The following is a 27336-nucleotide window of genomic DNA, read 5'->3' as shown; positions in this document are numbered from 1 at the left end:
TACTTGTGATCTCTGTCAAATAAATAAATAAGATCTTAAAAAAAACAAAAAACAAAAAAAACTTCAGGTCTGAATGTATCAGTGAGAATTCTATATATATCACGCATGCTTCCAAGCAATGTTCAGAGAAGGAAGGATATGGACCAACACTATGATATCCCAAGCTGCAGAAAAACTATCATTTCTAACTAATATTTTAATTGCTGGGTAGAAGAAAAGGATCACTAACTAAATTTATTTTGCCTAAATAAAACAAACTCACAGCTTGTGTGGAGAGCATTTCATTAATGCTGTGGTCATACTGCTCAGCCAAGATGGCTAACTTCCGGGTCTGTTCTTCTTTGAGCCGTTTCAGAACAGCCTTGTGCTCACTCTTTGGTGTTGTCTCCAATAGGTGATTTCTTAATGCTTTATACTGTCTGGTTTGGATTTTGCAGGTGTCCTGAAACTGCTTTTTTATTTGGAGTTCTTTAGACTAGGAAGAAAAAAATAGATACATATAATTTTTAACATATGGCATTTGGTATACCTTAGGCTTACATTAAAATAAAGTCTACAAGGAAAAAAGGAGAAGAAAAAAGGTCAGATCATAAGGCTGCAGGTACTTTTGCACTTGGCTATTGGGTCAAACCACTGGATTCTATGCATTTTTATAACAAAAGCTCTAATTTAGAACATTAAAATATCCATAACCTCATTTATCACAGGACTTCAAATAATACTTGTTATTTTGTTAAGAAATTTGGTGACTTGAGTAAATATTAAAATTAGCTTGAATTACCATGTATACTGATGACAGAAAATTAAATTTCTTCTCATGTATTAAGTATGTATGAAAGTATTTTACAGGACAGACAATATTTTATCAGATCTCTGAGGGAGAAAATAAGCGTTCTGTTCCTTACCTGAGACACTTTGTTTTAATTTCTTCTAATAACAATCTCAACTCTAACTACATACTGAAAGTATATGCTAACTACATACTACATACAAAAGCAGGGTATTAATAAATAATGTTATTTATTAGCTAATTATCTTTTCCTTAAGGGAATAAACTAGATAGAAACATAATTAGTTACGGTTTATTCTTTAATACCATAAGCAAAAACGTGAAAATCAGTCAGGTTAACTCATCTTTTAAAGGTCAAACAAAAGTTATGGGGCAAGGGAGAGGACAACTTTCTTGGGAGTGATAAGAGACATGAGCTACATAAATATTTCTGAGATATAATAATTGAGCTCAGATACAGAAGAGTTTTGGCTTTGGTTTTTGTTAATCACAGGTTATTCTATGAACTCATGTTTTAATAAAATTTAGTAAGATGAGATATAATTCTACAAAGTATATTAGTGAGTCTGTGAGAATATATTCATTTACTATACTAAGGCAGAACATATACTTGGAATTATTTTACCTTAATATAAATACTGCCAGACATTGATTGGACGATTCAGCATGCAACAAATGCACACCTTACCAAAGTGAAACACTTGTCGGGGAACCAGTTATTCACCATTCAACACCAAATAGACCTTTTCCATATTTTACACCAACTGAGGCACTAGGTCATAGTCATTAATACTTTATTCTGTGAAGGGTCACAACAGAACCCTGTGAAGGGTCTAACTAGAAAGAGAAACTCTTGGGTTAATTATGCTCAGTAGTACCACACTTAAATACTGTCCTTGGTTAACAAAATTCTTGTAAGTTGGCTAGGAATGAAACAAGGAGATTTGGACATTCTTTCCTGCCTCTGTATAACATTCAATCTTTTAGAAGTTTTACCAAGAAAACCGTATAATCATTCTGTATCATTAGCCTAATGAGAAAAAGGAACTTGCAATTTTTTTCAACAAGAAGAGTAACACCTATTATCAAGAATAAACTATATCCTTCAATAGTTAACCCAAGTGAAAACAAGAACAAAGTTATAGTTCTTTCTATCATTTAAACTCACTGAATACAATTATCTGGATGGCAGATGAAGAAACAGCAGAGTAGGCAATAGATGTTTACTCAATCCATTCTACAGAAACCCAAGTGCTCAAACTAAAGTCCCCCTAACTCCCCATTGAAGTCTTGAAGGAAGCTGGAAGAGACAACTATTATGACTTAGGCATATAAAAATGCAACACGTGGTATTAAAATATAGTTTGTTCTGTTCAAATGGAGCAAGTAGACAGATATACATAACTAAGAGGAACAGTATGATTTTCTTCCCTACTAAAGTAACAGAACAATTTCCTTTACAGAAAATCTTGAGCTCACTGGTCATCAAAGGAGGCATTCTAAGTCATTCAAAGTCTGACTATGATTGTGAAATATTATTTTTCTCCTCACATTTGATATAGTATGTGTAAAAATCTAATCTAGTGTTTACAAGCTTTCAAACTAAAAAGGTTCCAATAAGAGGAAACAGAAAAGAAGGCTTAAACATCAAACAATCTACCTATTCCAAGTCTTAGAGAAATGCAATCCTATCAGTTTTATGGTATGACTAGAGAAAACTAACAAGCTTTCAGTTTCGTTTGCTTCTGGGTGCTGCTGACTTTAAAGCAATAATAAATTTTACAGACATACTGTTTTAAAAATCTTTTAGGGGAAATTGTTCTGTAGCCAAAACAGTATATATATACCCTTTTCATCACAAAGATAAATCTGAAAAATCATTATCAATTCCAATTTTTTAAGTATGATTAATAAAGGTTACGTGGGGAGTCAACACAAGCTACTCTGTAAATGATTTTTATTAGTTAAATTTGAAGACACAAAAATGTGAAATTTTATCCCAGTTCACAAGGAAAGGGTAAATCATTTTAATTTTGAATATATTTCATTCAAGACAGTCTATTAGAAGTGAGCTGTGTTGGAATTCAGAGTTACAATTGGATTTGGTATAGTTTCTAGATTTTTAAAACAGATTACCTCTGTGAATAAATCTCACTTCACTCCAGGACAGTGAAAGACAAGAATCAATTTTATAGTTAAATTCTCAAACAAAATGGGGTAGGGTAAAGTTTAAAAAGGAAATACCGTGGGATATGGGCCTTACTGGATGTAAATCAAAGTTTAAAATTTGCAGACATATCCAAATTAATTGAGGTACTACTTTAGATGACAGCTTATGCAGTGGATGGTTTTGTTTTTGCTCATTAAGATTAATGTGATTAGGGGCGCCTGGGTGGCTTAGTGGGTTAAAGCCTCTGCCTTCGGCTCAGGTCATGATCTCATGGTCCTGGGATCGAGCCCCGCATGGGGCTCTCTGCTCAGCAGGGAGCCTGCTTCTCCCCCCACCACCTGTCTCTCTGCCTACTTGTGATCTCCGTCAAATAAATAAATAAAATCTTTAAAAAAAAAAAAGATTAATGTGATTATACTCCTTCAAATATCTGTTACAAGTTATAAAATTTGAAAACACCTTGGAATTGCTAACTCTCATTGACTATGGGTTAGACCAGCTGGCTGGAGAGACAAGGAGAGTGAGGGAAATCTCTATAATACACTTTGGCATCCTCATAGTTCATTCTATGTGAATGAATTACTGTATTCAAAGTAAATACAAAATTTAAAGTCCTTTGGTATTATATATCATCAACACTTGTCTTTATTTATTTTTGGGGGGGAGGACTATATGACAATTTGCTCTACTCTGATGTGCTAATTAAAACAAAACAAAACAAACAAAAAAATACACATATATATCCCAACTACCTATGCCATGGTCTTACCTACATTACCAAGCAAAGAAAGCAAGCAAGTAGACTCACACTGTGATGATTCCTTTGTTCCTCTTAAGATAAGTACAATGAAGGGAGAGGGAGTAAAAAGACATTTTCTATTTATTGGCTTCTATGCTGGTTAAGAATTTAGTGTCTTACAGTAAATAAGATTCCAAAATTATATTACTTGGAACAGAGAGAAGAAAACAGGTTAGCATATTGACATGTCAACTGTAATAATAGCACTGGACATTTGAGTACGTTAAAAGTCAGAATTTTGATTTTTTATGGCACATCCTACAGTTAAAAGTTCTGGTATAAGGTTGAGAAATACATAAGCAAAAAGTCTACAGCTATATTAAAACTAACCAAACATTCTTCAAATGAAAAGAAAAAGTTTATTGATTTGTTTATGCCAGACCTCTTTCATGGATGTCATTTATCTCTTTCCCCTTTTATCAAGATACTTAGTTAAAGGTACCTTTAGACTCTTAGGTTGTTGTCGAACCTCCATGACATGCTTTCGCCTTAGTTCCCTTTCTCTTCGCTTGTTATATTCCAGCTGGTTTGTCAGCTCAGTTTGATGCTGCAATCTGATCAACTCACAGCGCATCTTCTGAATGGTGTTGAGGTGACGGAACTCCAGTTCCTGCATGGATTCATGCTGTCGCAGTAGCATGGCATGCTCTAAGTCCTTTTGAGTCTGCCTTTTATTTAACTCCTAATCCATAACACAAAAGACAAAGGTATAATATTGCTGTATGATGCCAGAAAAAAAAATCCCGAGAAAGAGAACAACTAGGAAATAGATGTAATCCTCTGGTTCAATAATGGCTACATAGTAAGTATGAGGGTTTTATAATATTTACTACAGTAAATGGACAATTAGTAGCACAAATTTTCTTATGCTGTTCATTTACTATTTACTAACACTACTTTATGCAGTCAAGTTAAAAAGCAATTGAATCTATCTTAAGAGGTTTACTGCCCTTCCCTCTTTCCTTTCTTAATTGTTTCCTAGTTTTATATTTGAAGAGGGTTCATAAGCCATTCCTTGAATTTTTTCAGAGTATACTATTCAATTCTATTAGGAGGAGCACACCCAGTATAGTGTAGTGGTTAAGGACATGGACTGTAAGCCTGATGATTCACAGACCTGTACCCCTGGGGCAAATAATATATTATATGTTAATAAAAATAATTTTTTAAAAGAGGATATTTGGAGAAATCTAAATGAATAAAATGTATATATAAATATATATGAATAAAAAGAATGAAACTGTTAAAAAAAAAGAATATGGACTGTAGAGCTGGGCTGCCTGTATTCTATTTCCTTTTTTTTTTTTTTTTAAAGATTTATTTATTTGAGAGAGAAAGAGAACACACCTGTGGTAGAGAGGGGCAGAGAGAGAAGGAGAGAGAGTCCTAAGCAGAGCTAAGCATCGAGCCCTACTTGGGGCTTCATCTCACAACATGGCAATCACGACCTGAGCCAAACCAAGAGTCGAACACTCAACTGTACCACCCAAGTGCCCCAAGGTTGCCTGTATCCTAAATCTCAGCTCTGCTATTTATGACCTGCAAATCCCTGGGTTAGTTATTTAAACTTTTCCCTTCTGCTTCATCACTTCTCAAATGGAGATAATATAGCTATTTCAAAGATCTAATGTGAGGATGAAATAAGTTCATAAATGGGAAGGTCTCAGAATAATACTTAGCACATCATGCTCGATAATTTTTTTTTGCAGATTAAAAAGAACAAGTGTAGGCCATTTGGGTGGCTCAGTTGGTTGAGCATCTGCCTTTGGCTCAGGTCCTGGGATACAGCCTGATGTCAGGCTCCCTGCTCAGCAGGAAGCGTGCTTCTCCCTCTCTTGCTCCCTCTGCTTGTGCTCTAATAAGTTTAAAATCTTAAAAAAAAAAATGTTTTAAAAAGAACAAGTGTAACATACACACACACGCACGCACACACTATAGAAGTCGAACTTGCCCTCTTTGCCTCTGCAAACTCTTTCTCCAGAGCTCCAGAGGCCAAGAGTCTGGTACAAATGCTTCCTAAAATTGCCCTCATGCTTACTATGACACATCTATTATTCAAAACATACAGTTTTAAAACTAAATACCAAAATACATTATAGGCATGTGATATGCTTTCTTCAACTAAAAACATAATGGACATATATCCCAACCAGATCGGTAAATAAAGATCTTTTAAAGTTTCAATAGTAAGCTTCTGCTTTACAATTCCATAATTTTTCCATTCTTTTGCTTTAAACACATTTGTAGTAAATATCCATGCGCGATGCACCATATAATCATGTTATTATTTCCTTAAGATAATAGTTCCAAAAGTGGATTTGGTGGGTAAGAACATATGTGTATATTAAATTTTTTAAAAATTTTATTTATTTATTTGACAGACAGAGATCACAAGTAAGCAGAGAGGCAGGCAGAGAGAGGAGGAAGCAGGCTCCCTGCTGAGCAGAGAGCCTAATGTGGGGCTCCATCCCAGGACCCTGGGATCATGACCTGAGCCGAAGGCAGAGGCTTTAACCCACTGAGCCACCCAGGCGCCCCTGTATATTAAATTTTTAAAAGCTATTGCTGGGGCACCTGGATGGTTCAGTTAAGCGTCCAACTTTTGATTTCAGCTCAGGTAATGATCTTGGGGTAGTGAGATTGAGCCCTGGGTTGGGCTCCACGCTGGGTGTGGGCCTGCTTGAGATTTTCTCTACCTCTCCCTCTGCCCCTTCACTCCTCATGCTCTCCCTCTCTCTAAAAAAATAAATAAAAAAAGCTACTGCTGTAGGGCACATGGGTGGCTCAATCAGTTAAGCATCTGCCTTCAGCTCAGGTCACGATCTCAAGGTCTTGGGATCAAGTCCCACATTGGGCGCTCTGCTCAGTGGGGAGTCTGCATCCGCCTCTCACTCTCTCTCAAATAAATAAAATCTTAAAAAAAAAAAAAAAAAAAAAAAAAAGAAGCTATTGCTGAATTATGCTCCAAAAGGGCAGTATCAGTTTATACTTACTACTATTGCCCATCTCCCCATGTTAATAGCCTTTTGAATTATTCTCATCTAACTGATAAAACAACTTCTTCTTCTTTTTTTTTTTTTAAAAGACTTTATTTATTTATTTGACAGAGATCACAGGTAGGCAGAGAGGCAGGCAGTGAGAGAGGAGGAAGCAGGCTCCCTGCTGAGCAGAGAGCCCGATGCGGGTCTTGATCCCAGGACCCTGGGATCATGACCTGAGCCGAAGGCAGAGGCTTTAACCCACTGAGCCACCCAGGCGCCCCTGATAAAACTTCTTTTTAAAAAGATTTATTTACTTTAGAGAGAGAGAGAGAGCATGTGAGCCAGCATGCCTGTGTAAGAGCACAAGTGGGAGGGTGGTAGGGCAGGCAGGGGAGGGGAGGCAATCTCAAGCAGACTCTGAGCCTAGCCAAGCAGGGAGACCCATGCAGAGCCTGACATGACCCTGAGATCATGATCTGAGCCAAAACAGTTGGGAGCTTAACCAACTATGCTACCCAGGTATCCCTCAACTGTTTTATTTTTAAATTCTTTAGCTATCACAGAAGAGTTACACTGTACTTGAAGCTTATTTTATGCCACCTTGGAAATAAATTTATTTATGCTCATAGGTGTTCCTGATAATAAAAACAATTATTCTCATTGTGGTAAGAGTTTCTGCATTTGCCCAGTTAATAATTACATAGTTATAACAATGTATTAAATGGTAACACACAATTCATGGCACTCAACTCAAATCAAAAAACATAAATTATCCAATTAATTTTCTCATTTAAAAGTTAATACTTCCTTCATTATTCATGGATTTAATATTTATAGTTAACACTGTATGCTTACTATGCGCCAGATAATAGGGATATAAAGACCTGAACAGAACCTGTGGCTTCATATAATTTCCATTCTAGCTGAGGAGAGAGATTCCCCCACAAAAGTGTATATGGGTAAGAAAAAGAAGTACAAAGAAGAACATTTAAAGGGAGAAAGCAAGCGATATGGATTGAGTATCTGGGAAAGAAGGATTTAGGCCAGGGAATTATGAGTGCAAAGGTCTTGCAGCTGGGATGCAACAGATTTATTTCTGATACCCCATCATTTAAACATACCTCCCTCACAAGGTCCTGCTCTAAGTTATGGCGTCCAAGTAACATTCTTCTCTTAAAGCGACGGCATTCCAGCTCTAGGTATTGCCTCTGTCGTCGTAGAAGATTAGCCTCTTCTTCTGCTTGGAAATGTTGTATATTCTCCTTCTGCTTTGAAAGCCACTCTTGTTTTTCTTTTTTGGGGGTGCTCTGGTTTTCATTCAGTTCCTGGCAACATAAAAAACTCAGTTCAAAATACATAAAAATTAACTACATGAATAGAGTTAATGTAAAATTTGGTATCTAATAAATTTAGATAAAAGAATTTAACTTATGTCTGTTCTAGTGCTCAGGCAGGGCAATGACCTCAAGGAGGTAGGAAACAGTTTTCCTTTTTCTTGAGTGACCAGTGGTAAAGAGGAAAAGTATATTAGAAAACATGTATATCTTTTGGTTTAGCACAGCTACACTTAGGATGATTCAAAAGCACACAATGATTGGGAAATGAAGTAAAACATATCTTTTTTTAAATCCTTCCCAAGAAGAGAGAGAAGGTAGTGCTTTCAGGTAAAAATCATATATAAATTAAAATTAGAGCTAAAATACAGTTATGTTTCACTTGGTTATTAACATTCTAAACATCAAGCTTCTGGCAAGATTATGGATATACACAATATAAAAAAACTTGGAAACTAAATAGAAAATCAACAAAACCATGGGAGAATAGAGACCCTTTTTATGAGTGGCATTTAAAATTGAGCATTAATAGGGTGCCTGCGTGGCTCAGTGGGTTGGGCCTCTGCCTTTGGCTTGGGCCATGGTCTCAGGGTCCTGGGATCTACCCCAGCATCGGCTCTCTGCTCAGCAGGGAGCCGCCTTCCCCTTCTCTCTCTGCCTGCCTCTCTGACTACTTGTGATCTCCCTCTGTCAAATAAATAAATAAAATCTTTTAAAAATATATTTAGCATTAATAAACACCAAACAAATAAAAACCAGTGCTTTTCTACAGTACTTTAAATATCATCTCAAGAACTACCTACATGAAAATGCATTTATATTGGGCAAGATGACAACATTCATCATATACTCAATGAGACAAGTCTTAGGATATTAATACTAGTATATCTTCAACCTAAAAAGCCATCAATATCGCAGACAATACAAATCAGCCATCTTTTCTAAGTCTAAATTGATTTTTTAGAGACTACTAACCTTATGGTCCTTCCTCTGTTATTCAAGATAGAGACCAAGTCTTTGTAACTTAAGCTCATAAGATATTCAAACACATAAAAATAAAAAACACATAAATCAGTAGTTCCCAAATGAGGGTATATATGCATACACTATAGGAAGTGACAAGAATAACACAGGCACATACACAGGGAATCACCTGGTATATTTTTTTAGTTACTTTATGTAAATTCAATTAGTTAACATATAGTGTACCATGATGTAGAGTTCAGTAATTCATCAGTTGCATATAACACTCAGTGCTCATTATATCACATGCTCTCCTTAATGCCTATCACCCAGTTACTGCACCCCTCCCCCACTTCCCCAATAGCAATCCTCAATTTGTTTCCTATGATTAAGAGTCTCTTATGGTTTGTCTCCCTCTCTGATTTCAGTCATTTTATTTTATTTTTCCCTCCCTTCCCCTATGATCCTCTGCTCTTTTGTTTGTTTTTGTTTTTAAAGATTTATTTATTTATTTATTTATTTGAGAGAGAGATTACAAGTAGGCAGCAGAGAATGGGGCAGAGAGCCCAATGCAGGGCTTGATCCCACGACACTGAGATCATGACCTGAGCCGAAGGCAGAAGCTTAACCCACTGTGCCACCCAGATGCCCCCTCTGTATAGTTTCTCGAGAATCACCAGGTATCTTTCTCAAAATCTTCTGCCAGGAAATTACCCCACCAAAAGTCTAGTATGTCCCTTCCCCTATACTGAGAACCATTATTCTGAATGAACATACACATGCAAGCACACAAACCTTGTATCCCTAAAGGATTACTTAAAGATTTATTTGTTAGAGAGAGAGAAAGAAAGAATACACCCAAGCTGGGGTAGGAGCAGAGGGAGAGAATCTCAAGCAGACTCCCTGGTGTGCATGGAGCCTGAGGCAGGGCTCCATCTCAAGACTCCAGATCACAACCCCAGCTGAAAGCAAGAGTCATACACCCAACCAGCTGAGCCACCCAGGCACCCTGGAATGGTTTATTTTATTTTATTTTATTTTTTAAAAGATTTTATTTATTTATTTGACAGACAGAGATCACAAGTAGGCAGAGAGAGAGGAGGAAGCAGGCTCCCCGCCAAGCAGAGAGCCTGATGCGGGGCTCGAGCCCAGGACCCAGGGATCATGACCTGAGCCGAGGGCAGAGGCTTTAACCCACTGAGCGACCCAGGCACCCCTGGAATGGTTTACTTTCAATGAAAGAGATGTGTGGCTTTTTTCTTTTTCTTTTCTTTACAGCTCACATACTTTTATTTCTAATTAGACATTTACTTAATAAGTGCTTAGTAGGGGCACCTGGGTGGTTCAGTGAGTTAAAGCCTTTGGCTCAGGTCATGATCCCAGGGTCCTGGGATCGAGCTCCACACCGGGCTCTCTGCTCAGCGGGGAGCCTGCTTCCCCCCCTCACCTCTCTCTGCCTACTTGTGATCTCTCTGTCAAATAAATCAATAAAATTTTTTAAAAAAAGTGCTTAGTAAAGTTATTATGAATAAAATGACTTATGTTTTTAGGAGATGATTCTTTTTACAGCTCCTCAATTGAGGATCTTGGTCATCAATGTTTTCATTCAAACCGATATACGTTTCATGGTTAACAAACAACAAAAGAAAATTTATCTTCAAGGTTCTATGAGTTGAGCAACATTACGTACAATCAATAAGCAGATAACTGCCTTGAAAATGTTTATAAAATAAGTACCTCCTTAAGCTGTTCTTTTCGAAGTTTATATTCTCTTTTCTGGGACTCCAAAAAACTATTCAGTTCTTTCTTCTGTTGGGCCTGAATATGCTGCTGAAATTTTTTCTCTTCATTGGCCATCACTTTAGCCTATAGAAAATTTTAAAAATGGACCAAATTAGTTAAGTTGATAGATTCAAAGCAGCATTTGAATACGCATTACCACAGATACCATTTTTTCCCATGATCAAAAAAATCACCAACAAATTATTAATACTTATTACTCAGCACCCTATTTATTTTTATTTAAATTTTTGGCAGTTAAAATATGGTGCAATATTGGTTTCTGATGTACTCAGCATCTTCATTAGAATTTCAGAGAACCAATAAAATGGAACTCGTCTTTAAAATGTTGACCTTGTACAGGGTCAGAAGGTTTTCACCTTTCTTTTCTCCATTTAACAGGAGTATGTTCTCCTCCCAATAAAAAACAAACACATTTATCTACAAATATAATTTAACCATGATTTATCTTGGTTGACTCAAATATGAAATAATGTTTATTTTTAAAACTTACCTTTAATTTATATATTAAATAATATGAAAATACTAAATATTAGACATATGTATCATTACTGCTTTCCTTTTTTTTAAAGATTTTATTTTTTAGTAATATCTATATCCAACATGGGGATCAAACTTACAACCCCGAGATCAAGAATTGCATATTCCACCAACTCTTGCCAGCCAGGCACCCTTTATTTCTGATGATATATGCAATGTATAATCGTTGTAGAACATTTAGGAAGTATAGTAGAACACAAAGAAGGAAAATATTACATGATTTTAGCATGCACAGATAACCAATATAAACATTTTGGTGTATATGCTTCCTAATTTTTTCTATGTGTATTTACTTCTTTAACAAATTTGTAATCATATTCTACATCCCATTTCATGAATTGCTTTCTTAAATATTTAGTATCTACCTCTTAAGTTACTAAAAATACTACCCCATGACCAACAGGATAATTCTTTCACCTAATTATTTCAAAATCAAATGTTTATTTACACCATAAATTATTTTGCTAAATTCTCTACTATTGTACGAGAGTGTTTTTTTTTTTCGGGGGGAGGAAGGTTGAACAGGGTAGCTATGATAAATAATGCCTTAATGTGGACTAGCTAGACATATCTGACGATATTCTGTGAATTTACCAAGAAGCTTACATTTTACTTGACAAATGGGACTATCAAAATAAAATGAAACTAATGGGACATCAAAAACCTTTATAAGAAAAGGTTTCACATAACAAGAATCCTAAAAAATTTGCTTTTATCATATACTAAAATGACCTTATTTATAAATAAACTAATGGGCTAACCCCTAATCTGAATCTCTTAATTTATAATCTTTTTAAAATAAATTTTTATTTTTTAATGAACGTATAATGTATTATTAGCCCCAGGGGTAGAGGTCTGTGAATCGCCAGGTTTACACACTTCACAGCACTCACCATAGCACATACCCTCCCCAATGTTTAATTTGTAATCTTTAACATTCTCTCTATATTAATCTTCAGTTATTCTTTGACATAAAAATGCTGCTATATATTTAAGGACAGTTTCCAAAAAATACATAGAAAAGGGAATCACGAATGATTTTCTGAGACCTGAACCGTGTTACTAATAGGTGATTTATCAAACTCTTCAGATAACCAGCATCCTTGAGGCCCAGAACAGATGAATGAAAGACTTACTCACTGTGACACTATAAATCTAGCAAGTATCAGGAAATAATCCTCTGTCTATTGGTTCTCAGATTCAGTACCTGACATTATACATGTTATGTGTCTCTCTCTCCAATTGATCTGCTTGGTTCTGGTGAACAGATACTCTAACATCAAAATGTTATCTTGGTTAATTCTGGAATGGTTACAAGCTAGAACAAATTAATAATATTGAATCAGCTACCTCTTTTTCCATAGCAGCCTGATGTTTCTTGATAAGTTTCTCCATTTCTGCAGCAAAATTGTTACGCTGAGTTTCAAGATCTTTGTCTAATCTGAGGCGATGTTCATCCATCTCAGCCTTTAGTTTATTTTCCAGAGTCATTAATTGCTTTTGATGTTGCCGCCTCATTCTCTTATAGCCAGACATCTGTTCTCTAAGCTCAGAGTCCTGCTCGTGTTCTTGCATTTGCCTTGTAACCTAGACATACAAACAATGGACAGAAAAGAACAAAGTAAAACATTTTTTTCAAAAGCATTTTATTTATTTATTTATTAAAGATTTATTTATTTATTTATTTATCATAGAGAGATAAGCGAGAGCAAGCACAGGCAGAGGCAGAGGCAGAGGGAGAAGCAGGCTCCCCGCCAAGCAAGGAGCCCGATGTGGGACTCGATTCCAGGACCCTGGGATCATGACCTGAGCCAAAGGCAGCCGCTTAACCAACTGAGCCACCCAGGCGTCCCTCAAAAGCATTTTAGATCACTCTGCCATTAACTAAGCAGGCAGTTAATTTAAGCGATCCCAGTTAGCAGTTTTCAATTAAATTTCGAGCACATCTTTTAAAGAAATAAACAAGCTGATTCTAAAATTTATATGAGAATAAATAAGGCCAAAAACATTCTTGAGGGGGAAGAAAAAGTTGGAAGACATATATCAGCAATCAAAACAATGTGGTACTGGTGTAAGGGCAGACTGAATTGATCAAAGGAATAGAATAAAATCTAGAAACAGACACACACATACTCAGTCAAGTAGATTTTCTACAAAATATTGAGGTTAATTCAAAAAGGGAAAGTGTTTTTTAATAAATCCTGCTGAAACAACTAGTTCCCTGTAAAAATAAATAAACCCGATTCCTATATCACTCTATATTCAAAAATTAATTTGAAAAGAATGATTTGACCTAAACATAAAACTTAGAATCATAAAGCAAAAGAAGACATGGACTACTGTGTAAGCAAATATTTCCTGGATAGAACACAAAAGGCACAGGATATAAAGAAAAAAATGTAATAGCCAAACTATGGCAAGAGTCCAAATGTCCATCAACTGATGAACTGGTAAAGAAGGTCGGTCTCTCTCTCTCTCTCTCACACACACACACACACACAAATATTACTCAGCCGTCAAAGAGAATGAAATCTTGCAATTTGCAACAATGTGGATGGAGCCAGAGTGTATTACACTAAGGAAAATAAGTCAGACAAATACCATATGATTTCACATATGTGGAATCTGGGGAAAAAAAGATGAATATATGGGAAGGGAAAAAAAAGAGAGAGAGGAAGGCAAACCATAAGAAACTCTTAAAATAGAAAACAAACAGGGTTGATGGAAGGACATGGGCAGGGGATGGGCTAAGTGGATGATGGGTATTAGAGAGAACACTTGTTATGATGACCACTGAATGTTACATGTAAGTGATGCATCACTAAATTCTACTCCTGAAATCAATACTACACTATATGTTAACTAACTAGAATTTAAATAAAAATTTGGAAGACAAAAATGTATAAACTACATTTTTAAACTGAGCTGAAATTCACTCACAACCCCAAGATCAAGTCGCATGCTCTTCCAACCTAGCCAGCCAGGCGTCCCTAAAATTAATCATTTTTTAAAAAGATTTATTTATTTTAGAGAGAGCGCACACAAGTGTGTGAGGGCATATGGGGAGGGGCAAAGAGAGAGGGAGAGAATCCTTAAGCAGACTCCCTGCTAAGTGTGAAGCCTGATGTGGGGCTGGATCATGACCTCAGCTGAAATAACAAGCCAGATCCTTAACCAAGTGAGCCACCCAGGCATCCCAAATTAATCATTTCAAAGTGAACAACTCAATAACATTTAGTATATTCACAATGTTGTACAACTACCACTTTAATCTAATTACAAAACATTTTTTTTAAAGATTTTATTTATTTATTTGACAGAGAGAGATCACAAGTAGGCAGAGAGGCAGGCAGAGAGAGAGAAGAGGAAGCAGGCTCCCCGCTGAGCAGAGAGCCCGACACGGGACTCGATCCCAGGACCCTGAGATCATGACCTGAGCCGAAGGCAGTGGCTTAACCCACTGAGCCACCCAGGCGCCCCATAATTACAAAACATTTTTATCATCTCAGAAAAAAATCCTATTCCCCATTCTCTCCTGGTAGCCACCAATTTATTGTCCATTTCTTTTTTTTTTTTTTTTAAAGATTTTATTTATTTATTTGACAGAGAGAGATCACAGGTAGGTAGAGAGGCTGGCAGAGAGAGAGAGGGAAGCAGGCTCCCTGCTGAGCAGAGAGCCCGATGTGGGACTCAATCCCAGGATTCTGAGATCATGACCTGAGCCGAAGGCAGCGGTTCAACCCACTGAGCCACCCAGGCACCCCTTATTGTCCATTTCTATGGATTCACATCCTTTTTGGATATTTCATATAGCCATATAATATGTGATCTTTTATGTCTGCCTTCCTTCATTTAGCATGTTTTCAAGGTTCATCCATGTTGTAGCAAGTATCAGTATTTCATTCCTTTTTATAGATGAATAAAATTCCACTGTATGAATATACCATAATTTATCATTCATCTGCTGATGGATATGGCTATTGTGAATAGTGCTGTTATGAACATGTGTGTGCATGTACTTGTTGGAGTACTACTTTTTGATTCTTTGGGTATATATGTAGGAATGGAATTGGTGAGTCCTATGATACTCTATGTTGAACTTTCTGAGGAACTGTCAACTGTTTCCCACAGAAGCTGAATCATATTACAATCATATTACATAAACACAATTACAATATTATTACACACATATTACCAGAAACACACAGGATCTCTCATTTTTCATGTCCTCCAATAATTATTATTTTTCTTTCTTTTTTAAAGATTTTATTTATTAATTCGACATAGAAAGATCACAACTAGGCAGAGAGGCAGGCAGAGAGAGGGAGAAGCAGGCTCCCCGCTGAGCAGAGAGCCCGATGTGGGTCTTCATCCCAGGACCCTGAGATCATGACCTGAGGTGAAGGCAAAGGCTTAACCTCTGAGCCACTCAGGTGACCCTATTTTTCCTTTTTAAAAGCCATCCTAGTGGGTATGAGGTGGTCCCTCATTGTGGTTTTGATTTGCATTTCCCTAATAACTAATGATATTGAGCATCTTTTGTTGTACTTGTTGGTCATTTGTTTATCTTTTCTGGAGAAATGTCTATTCAAGACCTTTATCCATTTTTTAAAGGGAGGAGGGACGGAGAGAGAATCTTAAGCTGGCCCCACACCCAGCGTGAGCCTGACATGGGGCTTGATCTCATATCACAATACTGAGATCACGACCTGAGCTGAAATAAAGAGTTGCCACTTAACTGACTGAGCCACCCAGGAACCTGTGACTTTATGTATTTTATTACTATTTATTATTTATTTTTTATGATTTTATTTATTTATTTGACAGAGCATAGGGTCAGACAGCACCAGTGGAGGGACTGGCAGAGGGAGAGGGAGCAGGGAGCCCTACATGGGGCTCAATCCCAGGACCCTGGGATCATGACCTGAGCTGAAGGCAGATGCTTAACCATCTGAGCCACCCAGATGCCCCTATGCATTTTTTTAAAAAGCTTTATTTATTTTAGAAAGAGAGGGAGGAAGAGATAGAGAACATGCAGGGAAAGGGGCAGAGGGAGAGGAAGAATCCCAAGCAGACTCAGCACGGGAAGCAAAAGGCAGGGCTCAATCCCACCGTCCTGAGATGATGACTTTAGCTTAAACCAAGAGTTGGTCACTTAACCAATGGCACCCACCCATGCACCCTGCTTTATCCATTTTTTAAAATCAGATGGTTATAACTGGATTTTAAAACTAAAAAATTTTTAAGTTTTCATCAAGTAGGAAAAAGAACAGGTAAATTACACATGATGAAAAAATATTTGCAAGGTATATATGAGATAGAATACTATAACCAACTTTTATAAAGAACACCTACAAATCATATTAAAAAGATGAGTATCTGAATAAGAAATAAAGTAAAAGATGGGGCGCCTGGGTGGCTCAGTTAGTTAGGTGTCTGCCTTCAGCTTAGGTCATGATCTCGGGGTCCTGGGATGGACCCCATGTTGGGCTCTCAGCTCAATAGGCTGTCTAAGGGATATTCTTCATATCCCTTTCTGCTCCTCCCCACACAGCTTGTGCTCTCTCTCTCTAATAAAATCTTAAAAAAAAAAAAAAAAAAGAAAGAAAGAAAGAAGTGGAGAACAGGGCGCCTGGGTGGCTCAGTGGGTTAAGCCGCTGGCTTCGGCTCAGGTCATGATCTCAGGGTCCTGGGATCGAGTCCCACATCGGGCTCTCTGGTCAGCAGGGAGCCTGCTTCCCTTCCTCTCTCTCTGCCTGCCTCTCTGCCTACTTGTGATCTCTCTCTGTCAAATAAATAAATAAAATCTTAAAAAAAAAAAAAGAAAGAAGACAACAGACTTGACTACAACACTCCACTTAAGAAGTGGAGAACAGGGGCACCTGGGTGGCTCAGTGGGCTAAAGCCTCTGCCTTCAGTTCGGGTCATGATCCCAGGGTCCTGGGATTGAGCCCCACATCGGGCTCTCTGCCTGGTGGGGGAGCCTGCTTCCCTCTCTCTCTCTGCCTGCCTCTCTGACTACTTGTGATCTCTGTCTGTCAAATAAATAAATAAAGTCTTAAAAAAAAAAGATGACACAAGAATAGACAATAAGCATGTGGAAAAGGGCTTATAATGATTACTTCTTTAGTCCCAGGAAAATGAACAAATACTATGAAATTCCATTTCATACCACTGGAGTGGCTAAAATAAAAAAGACTGACAACACCAAATGTAGGAGAGAATGTAAACCAATTAAAACTTAAATACTGCTAAAACAAAACAAAACAAACGTATACACTCTTAATGGGCATGTAAATAGTATACCCATTTTTGGAAAACTGTAAGATTCTTGGGAGGTTAAACATACACATACCCTACAACTCAGTTATTTTACCTTCAACATTTATCAACAAGGAATTACAATATCATGTTCACATGAAGATTTGTACAAGAGTGTTTATAGCAATCTTACATGCCCAAAGAGTAATCAAACCAATTGTTCATCAATAAAGAATGGGTAAAAAAATTACACATTCACACAAGGGAAAACTACTTATAGTAATAAAAAAGAATAAACTTTGGTGTGCCTGCGTGACTTAGTTGGTTAAGGGTCTGCCTTCAGGGGTGCCTGGGTGGTTCAGTGGGTTAAAGCCTCTGCCTTCAGCTTGGGTCATAATCTCAGGGTCCTGGAATCGAGTCTTACATCAGGCTCTCTGCTTGGTGGGGAGGCTGCTTCCCCCTTTCTCTTCCTGCCTCTCTGCCTACTTGTGATCTCTGTCTGCTAAATAAATAAATAAAATCTTAAAAAAAAAGGGGGTGTGTGTGTGTCTGCCTTCAGCTCAGGCTGGGAACAAGCCCTGCATCAGGCTCCCTGCTCAGTGGGGAGTCCGCTTCTCCCTCTCCCTCTGCTCCTCCTCCAGCTCCTGTTCCCTCTCTGTCTCTAATAAATAAATAAAATCTTTAAAAAAAATGAATGAACTTTAATGAACACAAGACTGATAAATTTCAAAAACATTAAGTTGAGCAAAATAAGCCAGATACAAAAAAGTACATTCTATGATTCCCTTTATATGAAACCCAAACAGTTAAAACTAGTAAGAGTGAAGAGACAGAAAATGGTGTTCATGGCAGTGGAAAATGACAAAGTGGGGGCGGGGTATGAAGGTAACCTACTGTGATGACTAGAATTTTTACATCTCTCTTTTTTTTAAGATGATGGATAACTAAGGCAAAAGCCATTGTAAAAACTCTTCAAACTGAATACCTAATATCAATTTATTATATGAAAACAGCCCAAGGCAGAAGAAAGAATGGGTTACGGTACTTGGTAGTTATACTGAGTGATACAGTATAGTTACCTTGTACATAAACCTATACACACTCTTAATGTTTTATCTGAAATAGAATTACTAAATTTAAGAATATGGATCTTAATCTTTCTAAATCTGTAATTTAAGAAGTGTCCTTAAGAAAAGGGAACCCTGGGGCACCTGGGTGGCTCAGTGGGTTGGGCCTCTGCCTTTGGCTCAGGTCATGATCCCAGGGTCCTGGGATCGGGCCCCGCATCGGGCTCTCTGCTCAGCAGGGAGCCTGCTTCCTCCTCTCTCTCTGCCTGCCTCTCTGCCTACTTGTGATCTCTCTCTGTCAAATAAATAAATAAAATCTTTAAAAAAAAAAAAAAAAAAGGGAACCCTGTGTACTGTTGGTAAGAATGCAAACCAGTGTAACTACTGTGGGAAACAGTAGGGAGGTTCTTCAAAAAATTAAAAATACAAACACAAATGATCTATTAATTCCACTACTGGGTATTTACCCAAAGAAATAGAAAACACTGGGGCACCTGGGTTGCTGCATTGGGTAAATGTCCAACTCCTGAAGTCGGCTTAGGTCATGATCTCAGGGTTGTAAGATCAAGCCCTGTATCAGGCTCTGCGCTGGGCAGAGAAGTCTGCTTAAGATTCTCTCTCTCCCTCTCCTTCTGCCCCTACCCTCACTCCATCTCTTTAAAAAAAAAAAAAAAAAAAAAAAAAGGAAGAAACAGGAGAGGGAGGGTGGGAGGAAGAAAGAGAGAGAGAAAACACTACTTTGAAAAGATACACGAACCCATATGTTCACTGTAGTATTATTTATAATAGTCAAGTAATGGAAGCAACCCAAGGGTCCATCAGTAAATGAATGGATAAAGCACATGTGGTATATATATGAATATTGCCATAAAAAAGGAGATCTTGCCATGTGCAACAACATGAATAAACTTGGAGGGTATTATGCTAAGTGAAATAAGTCAGAAAGAGAGAAACAAATACCCTATGATTTCACTTACATGGGGAATCCAGAATACAAATGAAGGAACAAACAAAAATCAAAAGACTCTTAAAATACACAAAACAAACGGATGGATAAAATAAATGATGGGGATTAAGAGGTACAAACTTCCAGTTATGAAATAAATAAATTATGGAGATGAAAAGTACAGCACAGGGAATAGTCAATAATACTAACAACTTTGTATGGTGACAGAGGATGACTACTCTTATTGCGCTGAGCACTGATAATGTAGAGAACTGCCAAATCACTATGTTATATACCTAAAACTAAAATAACACTGTATGTCAACTATACTTAAGAAAAAAAAGTGTGGGGCACCTGGGTGGCTCAGTGGGTTAAAGCCTCAGCCTTCAGCTCAGGTTGTGTTCCCAGGGTCCTGGGATCGAGCCCCGCATCAGACTCTCTGCTCAGCAGGGAGCCTGCTTCCTCTTCTCTCTTTCTCTGCCTGCCTCTCGGCCTACTTGTGATTAAAATCTTAAAAAAAAAAAAAAAAGTGTATCCTTAAATAATTTGAGGGAGCCAGAAACTGGGACAGAGTGTTTGAGAAACATTTTAATATATGCGAAGTCACAAAGTCACATGAATTGGCATCTCTCTAGGTAATACCTCTTTAGGTATTTATTAAAATAGTCATGGGGGTGTCTGGGTGGCTCAGTGCGTTAAAGCCTCTGCTTTCGGCTCAGGTCATGATCCCAGCCTAAGATTAAGGGTCATATGTTTTACCAAGTGAGCAAGTCACACACCCCCCATAATCCATTTTTATTATTTTTTGGGAAACCAGAAGAACTAAATTTTGAATACATCAAATTTAATTACTTGCAATTTCCCAAACATTTCTCCTCATTCCCTCACTTCAGTATTAGCTTCAGTATTTCTTTACTGAAGAAATAGGTTTTTATAGGTTAGCTTCAGTATTTCTTTACTGTTAATTCTTATATAGAAGTAACATTTATCCTCCTCTCTGTACCTAAAATCAACAACTATTAAAAGCTCCAATAATTTGTTTTCTTTTTTGTTATTTTTTAAAAGACTTTATTTATTTGAGAGAGAGACAGCATGAGTGTGAGCAGACAGGGAAGGAGAGAGAGAGGGAAAGAATCTCAGCCAGACTTCACGCTGAATGCAGAACCCCACTTGCGGCTTGATCTCAAGACCCTGACATTATGAGCTGAGTTAAAACCAAGAGTGGGATCCTTGACTGACTGAGCCATCCAAGACAGGCCTAAATAATCTGTTTCCTAAATATTTCTTTTATGCCCCAAATCAAAAGTAATGTGAACTCCTATTTAGTACCTTCCAGCCCTCCTAAGTATTTGATATATTCTAACACAATGGTTCTTAGTGTATGTTTTGAAGACATCACTAGTTTAACATCTCAGCATATTCTGTATATCTTTCTCATAAGAGGCACTTAAATGCTGACTGAGTATTTTGCAAAATAAACCCCAAATACAAAAAAAAAAAAAGATATAGTTATACTTCAGTACAGGTGCCACAGTCCAATATGAAAAATATATTTCTAATTCAGGGGAAGAACATACCAGTGATGCCGTCCGTATAGTAGCAAAGTGTTCTCGATTACGATAGTGTGATTTATGACGAGACACTTGTGGTGGAGACTGTGGATCTGATGCTCTTGTTCTAGGCTCTCCCTCTTCTCTGTAATTTTCTTCCTCCTAGGCAAAGAAAGAAACAATACTATTGAACAAATACAGCTAATTTGAACTTTCAAGAAAATTTAAAGATAACTTGATCAATTTATCTTAAAGACATAATTTTAAAAAGCAAGAACAAAAATTGTGAATGCCAACATTTTATTTTCAACATAATTAGAATCAGGAAACATCATTCTCTCAGTATATGGAACAGCAAACCGATTTAGGATCAGGAAATTTATCAGGTTAGATCTATATCCTACTTACTATATAGAAAATGGAAAAGCTTTAGTAATTCTAAACAGCAGTAAAAAAAAAAATTATCCTAATGCTCTTAGGTTTTCAAAGCAATAATATATCTTAAAAATACCTTTTTAATTCTTCTATAATTTGTCCAAATAATCAAAAAAATAACTAAAAATTTTAAGAACTGGTCTTTCCTTATATATGTCTTAGTTTATTAACTGAAGAGGAAGTGAATTAAGTAGCAACCAACTGATTATGAGAATAACCTTTTTTACTGCTGCTTCTATTGCCTAAGTACATAAAAATTAAACATGATTTTGCCCTGAAGAGTACTACTATATAACCAAGTCATTCTTAATGGCTTTTTGTGTGAGTGTAGTAGAACATATATCATATGAAATTTTCCATTTCAGCCATTTTGAAATGTACAATTCATTGGCATTAATTATATTTCCAATGTTGTACAACCACCACCATTTCCAAAACATTTCCATCACCCAAATAGAAATTGTACCTGCTGACAAAAATTCTCCATTTTATCCTCTACTCAGTTCCTGGTAACCACTAATCTATTCTGTGTCTCTATGAATTGCCTTTTCTGATATTTCATGTAAGTGGAATTATGCAGTATTTGTCCTTTTGCATGTGGCTTAATATCACTGAGCATAACATTACTTTTTTAGCATAACATCTCAAGGTTCACTCATGTTAACAGTATGTATCAGAATTTCATTTTTTCACAGCTGAATAATACTCCCTTATATGTATATCTGATAGTTTATTTATCTATTCATCTGCTGATTAACACTTGGGTTAGATCTACCTGTTAGCTCTTGTGCCTAGTAGGTTTTTAGGTAATACTACAAGCTTTGAAGTTAAAAAAGAAGTATTCCTATTGGTTGCTAAAAACAAGTTACCTGACTTTCAAAATGTTTTCAAGAAAATTAAAAATTCTGCACTCAGAAGTGTGAAGAATACTGTAGCAAAACCCTTTTTTCTTAAACCCCAAATTTACAACTATTGGCAATTACATTCAGTTTTATTTATTTATTTATTTTAAAGATTTTATTTATTTATTTGACAGAGAAGGACCACAAGCAGGCAGAGAGAGAGGAGGAAGCAGGCTCCCTGCTGAGCAGAGAGTCCGATGCGGGGCTCGATCCCAGGACCCTGAGATCATGACCTGAGCCGAAGGCAGCGGCTTAACTCACTGAGCCACCCAGGCGCCCCACATTCAGTTTTATTTTAAAGATATAAACATTATGGAAAGTACATGTCACTTTTGATCATTACCCTCATAACCCTTTCTCTTAAAAGACAACCATTATCGTGACTTTCATGTGTATACGTAACTATTTTTAAATACTGTATTTTTCATGAAACTAACTTCAAATTACATATTAACACAGTGTTGCTATATTTCTTTCTTCTATGATTTTTAAAATGTCCTTTTAATATTCTTAAAACATTAGTTTCCCAAATGCAGACATTATACAGGGAAAATAAGCCTAGTGCCACTTTATTTTTATTTTTTTAAAGATTTTATTTATTTATTTGACAGAGAGAAATCATAAGTAGATGGAGAGGCAGGCAGAGAGAGAGAGAGGGAAGCAGGCTCCCTGCTGAGCAGAGAGCCCGATGCAGGACTCGATCCCAGGACCCTGAGATCATGACCTGAGCTGAAGGCAGCGGCTTAACCCACTGAGCCACTCAGGCGCCCCACTAATGCCACTTTAAAGTAAGTTACCTAATTATGTTCCAAATTTCTGAAACATCCAAGAGACTCTCCGGACTAATCAGTTGAAGAAAATTATTTACCAAAGTTGAAATTGTATTTACTGAAATGCAAATACTCACAGGTTTTAAATGGATGACAGAACTATTAGACATCACTGTGTGGTCTCCTTCCATCATATCCAGCTCACTCTTGTCATCTGAGGCATCTGGAAGACTGTTAACACTACTACTTTGGCTACTGGCGCTGATGGACATGCTGGGAATAGACTGATTACTTCCAACACTATTCACTGTTCCTGTCCGGCCAACACCATGATCTTGTTCCTTAGGGAAAAGAGAACTAGGTTCAAATATCTGTATCTCTTTTGAAATTGTTAATTATAATCACCTATCACGCTGCTTAGCACACAATCTTTAGAAAGAAATTTAGAGGTCTAACATGAGAAATTCCCTCTATTTGCCAAGACCAGGAAGTCTACCAACTGAAAAATAAACAAATAAAAATAATTAATAAGTAAATAACAAAAAGCCCAACTGTGTCAAAAATTTAGTTCATCAGTTATGGGTTATTTCCAAAGTATAGCATTTTCTCTAAGTTGTTTGACATTTTCTGAAATCCATTTCTACCACACATCTCATGAGGTATATATATGGAGATATTCTGGTCATTTCTCAGTAATTCCCATGGTTAAAACAAACCCCAATCTTTTTTCAGTCCTATAAATAACCACTTTTAGTTGTTACTGTTGTTAGAGAGTGCTGGCATGCACATGCAAGCAGGGTGGAAGAGGCAGAACAGGGAGAGAGAGAATCTCAAGCAGGTTCCACATGAGAGCTCGAGGCAATATCTTAATTCCACGACCTTGATCGTAACCTGAGCCAAAATTAAAAGTGTGAGGTTTAACTAACTGAGCTACAAGGTGCCTCTTAGTTGTTATTTTTCAAGGAAGACTAAGTATATTTTTCTTCTTGAGAAAATAATCTCTGGCCTACCCTTTTACATCAATTTATTTAAAATTGATTCCTATCTACTATTTGTAAATTAAAAATTACATATTACCTGTACATTTAATCATACTCATAAAAATGCTTTTATGAAGTAACCAGGCAAGCCATGGTATCTGGGCACCAACATTTTAGTAGTCTTACCCAAGATTCTGTAAGATATGGAGAATTTCATAAAGACATATGGTGCATATATACATATATATATAAAGTATAAATATATATATGAACTTTTCTTACATCCTAGCCTAAAAGAGATGCTATTATAGATTTAACTGCATTAGAATTTTATTAATTTTACTTTATTGAAATATTTTATATATCTAAAAAAGCTCCATTTTCTTTCTTTTTTTTTTTTTAGATCTATTTACTTTAAAGAGAGTGAGTGTGGCTGGGGTGTGGTTAGCTAGAGGGAGAGAGAATCCCAAGCAGACTGCACCAACTGTTGAGCCATACACAGGGCTCAATCTCATGATCCTGAGATCATGACCTGAGCCAAAACCAAGAGCTGATGCTTAACTGACTGCCCTACCCTTATTACCCTCAAAATAATTTTCTAATGATTACTATATGAACTAAAAAACAAAACCAAAACTGTAAGTTAAGAAAGTCTTGTATTTCACAGTTCATTAATTGTGTAGCACTATTAAAAAAGAAAAGTAAATAACTATTACTCCTGGTCTCAGAATGCAAAGTGATCTCTCACTGGAAAGCAATTATTATTATTTTTAAATATTTTATTTACTTATTTGACAGAGAAAGAGAGATCACAAGGAGGCTCCCTGCTGAGCAGATAGCCCAATGCGGGGCTTGATCCTAGCACCCTGAGATCATGACCTGAGCTGAAGGCAGAGGTTTAACCCACTGAGCCACCCAGGTGCCCCTGGAAAGCAATTTAAATAATAAGTTCTATATGTATCTTTCCTTGTGAGGAAGTTCTGTAACATTTCTTCTGCAAATCTGTATTTCCATACTCCCTAAAAGGCAACATGGAAAGAACATGTGAGAGTTGAGATACATGAATCTGAACCTATATTAACCTATTATGAGTTAATTACTCTGAGCTTTGCTTTACTCATCTGTAAAATGAGTATTTTAGAACTGTGCAGATGGAATGAAGTGATACAGAACGGCAAAGAATCAAGTATCCCTGACAGAGCACAACACATGATAACTCTAAAGACTTCTGAATGAGTACTGTCAACTTTCATAGTCTGTAATTTCAAATATTTCCAAAAGCATGTCCCATAGAACCATACAAGGCAAAAGAGAGTTCAGTATCCAAAAAATTTGATGGCGACTGGATTAAAGTTGAATAGGTTTCTTTAATAAAAGGCTCTGCATAGCTTTACTGTATCAATGAACACTACAAAGGGGCTGGGTTTAAAGAATGCTAAACCCTTTTCCCACCTGGGACCTTATAGGACCAGTGTTAAGAAAACATAATCTGGGAAGCACTAAAACAAAACATTCATGGCAAGACAAGTTGCACAAGGAAAGAAGCTAATAAAGAAGCAAAGCTTAATATCTGAATCATTTCTAACTTATTACCTCCTCTTCCTCCTGTGCTTCTACTGCTGGTCCATTATGTGCCTCCTGAAAAAGGAGTTTCTTCATCTTTCGATACTGCAGATTGTCCAGCTCTCTTACTGCATCCTTTGTCCTTTGAATGAGATCTATTAACACTGTTTCAGGACGCTCACGAAGAACAAACATGTGCTGATAAGAACAGAAAGTAAAAGTCAGGTGGAAGCCTATTTATTTTTTCAATCAGTACAAATGTACCCCTTTCCCAGAGTGTACTTACTATCTTAAGTAATCATGATAGATAACACATATAATCTATAGCTATTTAATTCTATTAGAGTTTTGACTTCTTGTATTTACCAAACTCTCATCTCTGTACATACACTCTGGGCATGCATAACTACCCCTGTACATTTATGAAAATATGGTACCTTTGTTGACCAACTGAAAAAGCAACATTGAAATAATCAGAGTCTAATTAAACACTAATAATTAAGTCTAATTAGAGACCTAAATAAGGGCTAAATAAAGGTTTACATATTATTAGAACTGATTTCATAGAAAAGGTATGTTCACTTCTGGGTTGTATTAGGTTTTAACAGGAATGTATTTCTGGTGAATTATGTAACATAAACTTGGGTATTATAAGAAGTTCCTTTAGATGCTGGATAAATAATACTCTATAACTAGCAGTTGCTTAAAAGACATTATATTATTAGTGATTTTTACCACTAACATTTAATAAGCTTAACCTTATCTAATACAGAAAAATAGAACAATTCCACCATCAGAATAATCTGTTATATTTTGACTTATTTCTTTCCTTTTTTTTTTTTTAAGATTTTATTTATTTATTTATTTGACAAAGAGACAGACCACAAGTAGGCAGAGAGGCAGGCAGTGAGAGAGAGGGAAGCAGGCTCCCTGCTGAGCAGAGAGCCCGATGTGGGACTCGATCCCAGGACCCTGGGATCATGACCTGAACCAAAGGCAGAGGTTTTAACCCACTGAGCCACCCCAGGCACCCCTTGACTTATTTCTTTACAGATATATTCTGTGTATAAATTTTGTTCTATGGATACATAGCATACAGATTGCAGAAAGACACCTTTTGCCTTGAGTTCTGAGATGTACTTGAATTCTTATAATACTTTTATAATTTTTATATATATTTAGAATGTATATGAGATAAATTTATAATTTTTATAATTCTTATAATACTTTTACCTTTGTAATTCAAATTTCTTTAAAGAATTTTTTCTTTTGCCTTTTGGTATTTTAATTATTCAAAAAACTTTTTTTTTAAACTTGGCTCCTTTTTTTTTCAAGTGGCTTCCATGCTGGACATGAATTCATGGGGCTTGAACTCATGACCCTGAGAGATCAAACCTGAGCTGAGATCAAGAGTTGGATGCTTAACCGACCAAGCCACCCAACATCCTTTTATTTAGCTTTCTGACTCCGCACTTGTACCTTCAA

General features: G+C 36.6%; 1 protein-coding gene across 4 annotated transcripts in view; it reads right to left on the bottom strand.

The window, feature by feature from the left end:
• Nucleotides 1-27336, bottom strand: part of TAOK1 (TAO kinase 1) — a 173962-nt gene that overhangs the window by 29533 nt on the left and 117093 nt on the right. For all 4 annotated transcript variants that reach the window (XM_045069951.1, XM_045069950.1, XM_004746938.3 and 1 more), the window contains 8 exons: nucleotides 25882-26049; nucleotides 23446-23649; nucleotides 21229-21363; nucleotides 12728-12964; nucleotides 10775-10903; nucleotides 7862-8065; nucleotides 4202-4441; nucleotides 263-475 (listed from right to left, as the gene is read on the bottom strand). In XM_045069951.1, the coding sequence (XP_044925886.1) occupies nucleotides 263-475; nucleotides 4202-4441; nucleotides 7862-8065; nucleotides 10775-10903; nucleotides 12728-12964; nucleotides 21229-21363; nucleotides 23446-23649; nucleotides 25882-26049 (1530 nt within the window). The remainder of the gene's footprint in view (nucleotides 1-262; nucleotides 476-4201; nucleotides 4442-7861; nucleotides 8066-10774; nucleotides 10904-12727; nucleotides 12965-21228; nucleotides 21364-23445; nucleotides 23650-25881; nucleotides 26050-27336) is intronic.

Source organism: Mustela putorius, unplaced genomic scaffold (genome assembly GCF_011764305.1).
Source record: "Mustela putorius furo isolate JIRA1106 unplaced genomic scaffold, ASM1176430v1.1 tig00003962_pilon_pilon_pilon, whole genome shotgun sequence".
NCBI classification, from domain to species: Eukaryota; Metazoa; Chordata; class Mammalia; order Carnivora; family Mustelidae; genus Mustela; species Mustela putorius.
Note: the sequence above shows the minus strand (reverse complement) of the source record. Positions and strands in the feature narration are given on the sequence as shown.